Here is a 10,103-nt window from a genome sequence, read left to right on the forward strand (position 1 = left end):
TCCCTCCCTAGCCATAAACAAGTTGTGAAGAAAAATGATATATTCGTGACACGTAAAACACCGAGGCCGGAATAAAAGAGGTTTTTTGAAAGGGATGGACAGCTTAGTTGGCGAGAATCGTTCGGACGAGCTCTGTAGAAGTTCGTATATTAGTTGCTTGTTCATTCATTTTAAAACCAAAGAGATGCCTTACCGGTGTAGTTTATCTCGCCGGAGCTGGTGTCGACGGCCTTGAGGAGCTCGTCGACCTCTTCATCGGACATCTTCTCGCCGAGGTTGGTCAAGACTGTCGCAAAACCCGTTAGTACCGACTATTCCTATGATATAGCAGTGATTCTTACTGTATCGAAGCTGTCCAACACCGATGTAGCCAGTCATGTCCTTGTCGAAGACCTGGAAGCCACGGCAGTACTCCTCTGGCTCTCCTGGGTCACGGAATCCACCAGGTCGGTTAAGCACTTTGGAAAAGGCATCGAAATCAACTAAACCGCCATGTATCAGTTTTTTTGCCCTTACTTCAGTCACCAGCCAGTGTATCAAACTCACAGTCTCCGCCAATTCCCTTCTCCAGTTCGCTGATCTCAGCGAGAGTTGGGTTCTGTCCGCATGCTCGCAGCAGATCGCCTAGTGACTCGAGGGCAACACGGCCGGTTCCGCGCTTATCGAAGAGAGAGAATGCTTCCTTGTAGTTTGTAGAGGCCTTGTCGCCATTGTTATGGTTCTCGTTAGCCGATGCCATGATGATATACTGAATTTACCGACTGGTGCTGCCTGGTTTCTGGGGAATAGATTCGCTGGTTCTTCTTTCAAGCGAGTTTGCGAGGATGGGCAAAAGAGAGGTCTCTTATTCTCCGAGAGCCACGTCAGGGTGAATTCGTGAGACGACCACACGAAACGAAACGCAGTCGCAGGCTGGATCTTCTGGCAAGTCGCAAGGCAGCTTTTTTTTTTTTTTTTTTTAATTTATTTTTTGTTTACTGTGGCGACGCAGCCAGAGCCAGACAAGACGCTGCTTTCTCGTTTCTTGGGTGCGGCGAGCGGCGAGGGAGAGCAAGGGGGAGCAAAAGAGCATTTTTCACGTACCATGGTTCTGCGTGCTTGTGTTCCCGAGTTGCGTAGGCGACGAGGATGGAGGGCAGAGGGTTCAGGATGTGTTCTTTTTGCTTGCTGGACAGCTGGACGTGGATGGCGATGGTGGTTTATATGTCAGGGAGTGTGTTTTCTGTCTTGTCTTCTGCTGATCTGCTGCTTTTTCTTCTCTTATCGCTGCGGCCAGGCCAGCCGTCTCGTTGCCATGGGAGACGGGGACGCCACCAGCAAGCCCCTGACCAGCGCATACACCGGGGCTACGACTCCGGAAGTACAGTACTCTACAGGTGAGGCCGAAGAGAAGAGAGCTGGAAGATAGAGAGCGTCGACGATGGTGGTATAGTTATAATTACAAGAAGTTAGGGGGTCGGAAAGTCGTATAAACAAACACCCAGAGAAGATGAAGAAGACGAAACGAAGACGTAGACGAGAAAGACAGTCCAGTTCAACTGAATAGCGAGTCGGTAAGAGAAAGGAGAATCTTCATGAAGTCCCAATAGTAGTTACCAGTCATTACCTTTTTTTTTTTTGTAGCCCCGAGTTCCCTTGGGTCAAAAACATGCGCCCTCAATATCCTACTTCTAAGCGCCAGAGACACGGAACAAACGAAAGAGGAGAGCAAAACAAACACAAGGAAGCAGGAAGAGCAGTTGAGCAGCGCTGGAACGGAAAAGGGAGTCGCTTAACGAGGTGGTGGCGGTGTGAAGAGGGTGTAGATGTCTATGGCGATGATGACTTTTGTTGGTTGTGAGTATCAGACCAGACCAGACGTCCGTAGATATATGATAAATGTAGGTAGAGAAGTAGGTAAATAGATAGTAGATAGATCGCTGTTCATGAGCTTGGGGCGATAGTGATAGAAGAGCCCTTGAGCTTTTCGATACAGCTTCCTAGGAGGTTGGCCGCTTCGTGGAGCAGCTCCCATCTGGTGTTGATGAAGTCTGCCCTCAAAACCATGAGAAGTCCCATACACCGATTTCGATCTCGGATCTTCTCAAGGTCGTTCGGGTGATGGACACCGCCCACTCGTTCGAGGAAGACGTACATGTCATGTCGTTGCTGCTCGGGCGTGGTCAGTTCTGGCGGTGATGGGCGGATGGGACCGTCCAGCGCAAAGCCGTATGACCAGACGACCAGGGCGGCAAAGTAGAGAACCCATGGCCGGCTCATGATAAAGTCCTCTCGTGCGCAGTACTCCTGTACATTCATGCTCAATCCGGTCACTTGATGGTCTGACCTTGAATGGTTATTCCGCAGCAGGACCTGCGACAGGAACTTCAACGCAAAGAAAGTAGCGTCTCGAGCTGAGTCCTTGTTGGCCCATCGCTCGACCATTTTCTCTTTTGCGCAGCTGAAGTCTCTAGGGGTGATGGCTCGTCCGAGCAGCCGGGCGGCTCCAGCAAATATCTGGCAGTCAACTACGTCGACATGAGAAGCCATATGAGCAAGATGGTGGAGGACATTTCTTGTCTCAGAAAAGACGTCCTCTTCAAACAGGTTCTGCTGCCGTTGCTGGTACCCACCGGACGACGAATAGCTGCCGGTAGGTGGGCTGGGGTCGTTGGCTAGAGATTCATCAAAGTCTCGCTTCCAGTTGTCGAATGCTCGGAGCATGGAGGACCTCCACTTGTCTCTGAAACCGGGTACTTGAGAGACACCCAAGGAATTAACTTGTAGATCTCGCTGGTTCATGTGCCAGCTTACACTCAGCAACCCGGCCATTATGATTGTTCGACCAAAGGCGTTGGTTCGCACCGTCTGGCCCGTCAATGTCTTCTTTAACCCTTCAAGGAACATTGTCGGTTTGAAACCGCTAGAATTGAGCCGTAGCTGTACCTTTGCCGCTTCCGCAGGACAAGGAGCAGACCAGAGACTCTCATCACAGGGCAGCGGCAGCCTCATTTCGTGAGCGGCCATCTTCACCGAGTGTCCGAACATAGTGGCATGGGTCGAATCCAAGACAAACGCAGCAAATGCAACCCTTCGGGTCCCCTCCGATTTTATCCAGCGCAGCCATGATTCGTCAAAGTGGACTGGCTCAGAGCTGCCGGAGGATGAGGGGACTCCTGGGCGCTGTCGGTTGTCCGAGGGAGACGGAGGCGAGTTGAAGGCCGTCCGGCCTATTAGGGAACTACCACGGCGCATCAATGTTAGTGTAGTATCGTGGTGTATGTGTGCTCGTTCATGTAGCTCTCGTGTAGAGTACATCTTCTCATATGTCTCAAGAAGTAGCAGTGTTTGGAAGACCCAGAGCTTTGCCGGTGGCCTGAAATCGGGATCCATGAATAATTCCCATCGCAGATGAACGCATATGAAGTTTGCCAGCTCTGACGCCGTATCAGTAAATTGCTGACCACGGTTGTTATCCAAAGTAACAGCTCCAAGGGCCATTACAGCGAAGAGCAGGAGATTAGGTGTTTTATCGGGTGTAAATGTGTGTTTGTGCAGGATAGGCAGTTGTGCATGGCAATGGTACCAGTAAGAACTGATATATGTCTGCATCATGCGCAGACTGAGTATATGATTGTCTGCATCCATATTACCCTCCATGAATGTCTCCTTGCGGCTCTTCAGTGAGCCACTGCCGGATTCATTGAACCTCGTCTGTATTAGATCTAGCAGCTCGCTTCGTTTCTCTTCTGACATGACAGAGTATGGAGGCGCAGAGTCAAGAATACTGGTAACGCTCATTGGATGATGTTGCTGCTGTTGTTGCTGGGGATTCCCGGTAACGTACCCTGATATGGCAGTCGAATCCGTAGGGTAATATGGATTTTGGATCTGTCCGGAGAAAGGGTCAAGGTAGTTGGGCATTATCGTTGATACTGCAGGGAACCCAGCAGCGGATGATGTATTCGAGCTTTCATTGAAGAGCCAGGCTGTGAAGTCATCAGTCAAGGCAAAGGGAGAGCGGTTCAGTATCTCGCTGCCAAATACCGGCAGGGCATATGGCCCTACTGAGTCCATGTTGGATACCGATGTTTCCGAGTGCATGGTCGTTGGCATAGAGGTCATCTGGCTTAAGGTGCTGGCCAGGTTTGCACCAGACGAAGACTGGCTGTGAGATCTACTCAGGACAGAGCCTGTGAAGCCAGAGTCAGGGAGGACGGCCGGAATATGCATGTTCTGGCTCTGTGGCATGTACGTGTTAGTAGCCATGCCGTTTGCCAACAAGCCGGACGGCATGCCAAATGGAAACACGGTATGGTTCCCGGCAGGACTCGATATAGACTGCTGCCGTGACTGTACGGATTCGGACGCAACAGACGCCCCGGGACCCATCTCAGCGGCCCCGTTCAGGGGAGATATCGAGTATGATGGCTGTGGCGTGTTATTATGTGTAATATTAGTAGTTTGGTTGTATGGCTCGTAGTTCGAGCAGTTTGGTTCACCGTAGACGGCCTTTTGCTGCGGAACAAGGTATCCCCCTGTATTTCCATCTGACTGCCGCCGTATAGAGTCCGCACTGCCTTTGTGGTATATGCTCTGGGATGTCTGTAATGGTCCGGCATGAAGCTCTGTAGGAGTACCGGCACCAGCGCCTGCACCAGCGCCAGCAGCGCCAGCACTAGCAGCAGAACCGGCCATGTTCGAAGCCAGGTAGCCCTGGACAGGTATGAAGCCATTGCTGCCGGCGCCGTTGACAGGCTGTTCCGCTATCCGCGAGCGAGGAGGCATCGATCCTGCTGGTGACCTGGCCTCGCTGGCCGGCTGCGAGAGGGCCGGGTTGTTGCTTGTATCTCTGGCAGACGACGACGAGCCTGCGCCCGGGCCCTGAGTAGCGACATGATCGCGCTTCTGCAGCTGCGAGCCGTGGGTATTATGGCGCTCCTGGTGCCGGATGCACAGGTCCTGGCGAACAAAGGTGCGGAAGCAGTTGGGGAAATCGCAGCGATATATTTGTTTGGGCGAGTCTTTCGCGAAGTCACGATGTCAGCTCAACGTCAAAAAATGTCAAAATGTCAACAACCTCCACCACAAACACCACAAAAACACCCCGACAGGTACCACAGGAATGCGCAGCCAGAGATACGTACGATTTAGCTGATGGCGATACAGATGCTCTGCTCGCGAGTAACTCTTCCCGCAGCCCTTGTGCTTGCACTCGAACTTCTTGCCCGTGGCCGCTTTTCTGGTGCGTTTCCGCTTCTTGGGCGACCCGTCCGGCTTGACAGGCGACTGCACCTCGTCTGACGGGCTGTGAGAGCTCGGAGGACTCGGCTCCAGTTCTGGTGCCGGTTGACGTTCCTGGCCCTGGGCCTGGGCCGGTGGTGCCGGTGCCTGTGACGGTGCCTGAGCCTGAGTCTGAGTCTGAGTCTGAGTCTGAGTCTGGCCCTGCTGAGCCTGAGTATAGCGGTGCGCGGTGACGGCGGAGAGAGCAAGCGGGTCGGCGTCGACAAACATCGTCATGGCGACCTTTACTCTACCTCTGCAAGCTCGACTCTAGATGCAGTCCGGGAGAATGACATGACCCACCCTCGCCCAGGATGAACGCAAAGACTCGGGACGCTGAAGGTAGACCTGGAGCTGCTCTGCGCGATGGCGCTGGCATCGGCCGGATGACGGAAACAAAGACGACGAGGACGAGGCCGGAGACGAGACAGCGAGGGGGATGATGTGTGTGAGTGTGTGTGTATATGTGGTGTGATAGTGGGTAACTAAAAAAGGGCCGCTGCTTCTGCACGTCTTGATATGTATGGACGGCGTCTTGGGGACGGCTCTTTTTTCTTTTCCCCGGGCCAGTTAACTACAACAGCCTCTGCGTCGTGCGTCACCAGTGCGAGCAGTGGAAGGGCGAGAGGGAGAGACGGGGTACGGGGTATACTATTATCAGCCAGCTGGGCGCTGGGAAAGGGGCAGAGTCAAAACACGACAAGCAACAGACGACGGCAGATTTAGTAGTCGTCGGGGCACTGGAGATGAACGCCGAAGAGACAGGATGCTGGAGAAGCCAGCCCAACGAACTGTTTGGCCTCCATGTGGGATGATAGAGATGAGGCTTCAAAAAAAAAAAAACTCGCTCGACCTGCCTGCCTGCCAGCAAACCAGTGCGTCTTATTACATGCAGCTATATTAATAACGGGGACACCACCGCCTGTTGTATGAACCTCGCCCTTTACCTTTACGGAGACCAGCGGGAAGCCCCAAAAGGGGACGTCCAATATTATATCAGACTGACTTTTCGAAAGCTCTTCCTAAGGCGCTTATACGCAACGGTTTCTCCACCACACAACCTTGACCTTCTCGCCCATGTCACGGAGTATATATACACGGCTCGATGCCATCGCCTAAAGATGACATATTTCGATGGCCTACGGTGGCTCCGAGATCAGTGACAAGAGGTCACTCCCAGCGGCGTGGGGTGCGAACTCCTTTCAAAAGTGCGATTGATGACCTGATGCTTGCTTTTTCCTACGCTGTCTCTTTCTCTTTATCTTTTTTTGTTTTTTTTTTTTTTTCTCGTCTAATATGATTGCCCTGTTCTTTTTTTATTCTTTTTTAAATTTATGTGCTTTTTTGGCTTTCATCCACTGGGCATTTCGGATCGATGCACCCTTTTACCCGGAGTCTAGTTCATGATTATTGATTCCAATGCAAGGCAGCTAACTAGTGTTAACAAGTTCTCATCATGATACCCGGCCCTATGATCGGAAGCGCAGACCTTGGTGGACCTGTCCAGGGGCCTCTGGACCAGGGCATGGGGCAGTTTTGGGAGGATCCCTCATTTCGTATTTCGGCCACGGCGGGAGGCAATGAAATGGCAGATCGAGATAAAACAATTCGACCTGGGGCCTTCGGGGATATCAAGAACATGCCCGCCTAACTACTGGCTCAGAACCTCCAGCGACATCTCATACCAGTCCTTTTGTTTTTCTTTTGGTTTTTTTTTTTTTTTTACCTTACCGCTGTCACACGGCGAAGCCCGCAGCGGGAACCGGATCGGGCCTCAGTGAAGCGGACAAATGAGCCATTGCCATGCCGCCATCGAGCCCCAGGCTAATATACACTTGGCTGGGTTACTTCAGTGCTGTTGGTGCGGCGCTTCTGGCTGCTGCTGCAAAGCCTGGAGAACATTACGAAAAACTACTGCACGACTTACCAGCCGCATGGCTCTGCTGGGTCATATTATGCATTTACTACATTGGAAAACGATACCTTCTTCACGGGCGCTTCTTTGACGGTGATGGCCTCAGAGGCCGAGATCTGACCTCCTTCGCTCGCTTGTGGGCGGCTTCTATTGCCGTCGTCGCATTCATATTTGCCTCTTCCTTTTCAGGGGAAGCCTCGTGGCTACTGGTATGGAAGCATGATCTGTCCAACCCCCCAAATCCCCCACCTTCCTTCGAACTCCCTTGGAATAATAATCACTGCTTAGCAAACCCCGAGACGAGATATATTTGGCGGTTTGAGAGCAATTGAGGATGAAAAGAATGCTTGCTGACTTACTCCGTACTAGCCTGTCATTACAACTATCGTCCATGTGATATTTCTTTTGCGAGAAAAACGCTCTTTGTTACCGCCATCGGACAGCTCACCTGGGGATTTTATACCCAAAGGATGGCCCTCCTTCGCCCAATTAACTGGACCGGTTGCTGTCTTGCTCTCTTTGGTTGACTCGGTTTTCCTATTTCGCCAGAGTGGAGATTTGAATTCATCACCGCTACCCTCTATCCTGCGTCTGTCCGCTTGGATATGCCTGGGTTGGTGGACGTCGAATAGCATCCGGTCAACAACAGCCTCTAAAGGCACGGATGTAACATCTTCTCTCTCACATGGTGTTACACCAAGAGTACTTTTCGTATTGACCGTATCTCTCGCCCTACGCGGCCATGTACCAAGCTTTACACCCGTCCAGATCTTGGTCTCCTTGCTTTCGGCCTCAAAATGGATAGCAATATTTTCACTGGTATGTGTCAAAATAAGCCCGCACTCTCATTTTGCCTTAGTCTGTAGAGTATAAATTAGGGTATAAACGTAGATATAGAAATATTGCTGACGTTGAACGATATATATCAAGGTTTCGGGAAATGGCCCTGCTTCTGCAAGCACTCTAGATTCATTTGCACTCTTCTCGGTCCAGGCAATAAATGTCAAGCAGACCAATGAATTTCTCGTTCTATTTTTGTCAGCCGCAGTAGCCTTGATACAAGGGGTAATTGCTCTCCCGAAGGCCACACGACATCAAAATTGGCTAGCTCTGCTTTTGTTGATCCCACTCGCTGGCATTTTGCGTCAGGAAGCCTCCATTGACCTTGGATATTCCCTCTGGGACGGAACGGTTGGGCGTGTTGCAGATGTCCCCGTCCACCCCATCCAACAACTCGCATCAGATGCTCTGAAAAGGCACCAGGACATGGTGGCAGGCCAATCCAAAACTTTGGAGGCTGCCATTAAGGAATATGAACGCCGATATGGCCGAAAGCCTCCTCCTGGATTTGACGTGTGGTATAAAGCTGCAACACAGAAAGGATTTATTCTCGTCGATGAGTTCAATTCGTTAATGGAAGGGCTGGAGCCATTCTGGGGGGTCCCTCCCGCTGTGCTTCGTGCCCGTGTGGCTGCAGCAACGCAGATCTCAGGTTCAAGGCTCATCCGCTATTCTGTGAGAAATCGCAATCTAATGGCCGAAAATGACGGTGAGGCTACTTGGATTACCAACCAGCTAAGGTTATGGTTCACTCCTGAAGTATTGGCTACTGTGCCTGATATAATGTTTGCCCTTAACTTACTTGATGAGCCAAGGGTCGTGGCTCCCTTTGATGAATTAGTGGAGGCTCAATCTGCAAGTAAACTGAATGGCTCCGTAGGGCTCTCAAAATCTTTCTCAGAAACAGTCGGATTCGAGAAGGCAAATTCCAACAATATGTGGGATAGCATGACATTATCCTGTGACCCCAAATCTGCAGCTAGAAAAGGCCCGAGCAGATTCAGGCTCCCTCACAAGGGGCTGGCCAGCAGTTTCGTCTCCAACACGAGCGTTGCCCACGATGTCTGCTCCATGCCAGATCTCCAGATCCAACACGGATTCTTCATTGCTCCCGAAACGGCAAGTATAGCACATTCGATCGTCCCCATCTTCTCACAGGCCCGGCCTTCAAGTTTTCAAGACATTCTTCTGCCGAGTGTATACTATGGTGCAAAGCTAGAGCTGCATGAATACCAGGAAAGCCAGGATATGAAGTGGGATGAGAAAGAGAATGTCGTCTATTGGGCCGGCTCTTCAACAGGGGGGCATACCAACATCAAGAACTGGCATACCTTCCACCGTCAACGACTGGTGCTAGTAACCTCCCACAATGCTACGAGGGTTAGACTTATGAAAAAGGTCCCTGGACCCCCCTCGACAGGCGGTAACACCACATCTACTTGGCGCATCTATACATCTAAGATGGGACAGATTGCGTCCAAGATCAAAATCCGAATTTCAGCCGTCATCCAATGTGAACAGGATGCATGTGATGCGCAAGAAGCCGCTTTCCGACCAGATGAATACCCAAAGGATGATTTCAAAGCAAATTACCGAGCAAGGTATAATTTAGATGTTGACGGCAACGGTTTCAGTGGCCGTTACCTTCGCGGACTCTTGTCCAACTCTGCCATGATGAAGCAAACAATGTTCAAAGAATGGATTGATGATTGGCTGACGCCTTGGCTCCATTATATACCCGTTAATATGGACCTGGTGGAATTCCCAGAGTTGGTACGGTTTTTCACTTCTGAGCCTGAGGGGCAGGAGATTGGGAAGAAAATTGCAATGGCAAGTAAAGACTGGGCGCAGAAGACAATTCGGACGCAAGATCTAACACTTGCGCTTTGGCGGGTGATGTTGGAATATTCACGGATTATGAAGGATGATAGGGACTCTTTGCAATGCTGTTCTTGATTTGACTGCTGTTGACATCATTTTTGTTTGCTGGGGCGGATTTTAGATCTAATATACACTGGGTGGACATCTTTTGTTTTTGGTTGGAGGGGATATCTGTTCCGTACACGGGCGAAGGCAGGGTGATGTA

General features: G+C 51.0%; 4 protein-coding genes across 4 annotated transcripts; 2 read left to right on the plus strand and 2 right to left on the minus strand.

Annotated features, from left to right (window-relative positions):
* Positions 1–170: 170 nt before the first annotated feature.
* Positions 171–739, minus strand: ARB_01119 (uncharacterized protein; the record flags this gene model as incomplete). Its single annotated transcript, XM_003012460.1, has 3 exons — positions 171–286; positions 342–482; positions 547–739. 3 exons carry the CDS (start codon positions 737–739, stop codon positions 171–173), a joined length of 450 nt encoding a protein of 149 aa, XP_003012506.1.
* A 1,184-nt stretch (positions 740–1,923) lies between these two features.
* On the minus strand, positions 1,924–5,493 carry ARB_01120 (C2H2 finger domain protein, putative; the record flags this gene model as incomplete). Its single annotated transcript, XM_003012461.1, has 2 exons — positions 1,924–5,003; positions 5,127–5,493. 2 exons carry the CDS (start codon positions 5,491–5,493, stop codon positions 1,924–1,926), a joined length of 3,447 nt encoding a protein of 1,148 aa, XP_003012507.1.
* Positions 5,494–7,065: 1,572 nt separating this feature from the next.
* On the plus strand, positions 7,066–7,509 carry ARB_01121 (uncharacterized protein; the record flags this gene model as incomplete). The annotated part of the gene is made up of 1 exon (XM_003012462.1): positions 7,066–7,509. The coding sequence occupies one exon, from the start codon at positions 7,066–7,068 to the stop codon at positions 7,507–7,509; it is 444 nt and encodes a 147-aa protein (XP_003012508.1).
* A 465-nt stretch (positions 7,510–7,974) lies between these two features.
* ARB_01122 (uncharacterized protein) lies at positions 7,975–9,973 on the plus strand (the record flags this gene model as incomplete). Its single annotated transcript, XM_003012463.1, has 2 exons — positions 7,975–7,996; positions 8,145–9,973. 2 exons carry the CDS (start codon positions 7,975–7,977, stop codon positions 9,971–9,973), a joined length of 1,851 nt encoding a protein of 616 aa, XP_003012509.1.
* Positions 9,974–10,103: the final 130 nt, after the last annotated feature.

The sequence above is a fragment of the Trichophyton benhamiae genome (genome assembly GCF_000151125.1).
Source record: "Trichophyton benhamiae CBS 112371 chromosome Unknown Abenha-F-W-21b08.fp109, whole genome shotgun sequence".
In the NCBI taxonomy this organism is placed as follows: Eukaryota; Fungi; Ascomycota; class Eurotiomycetes; order Onygenales; family Arthrodermataceae; genus Trichophyton; species Trichophyton benhamiae.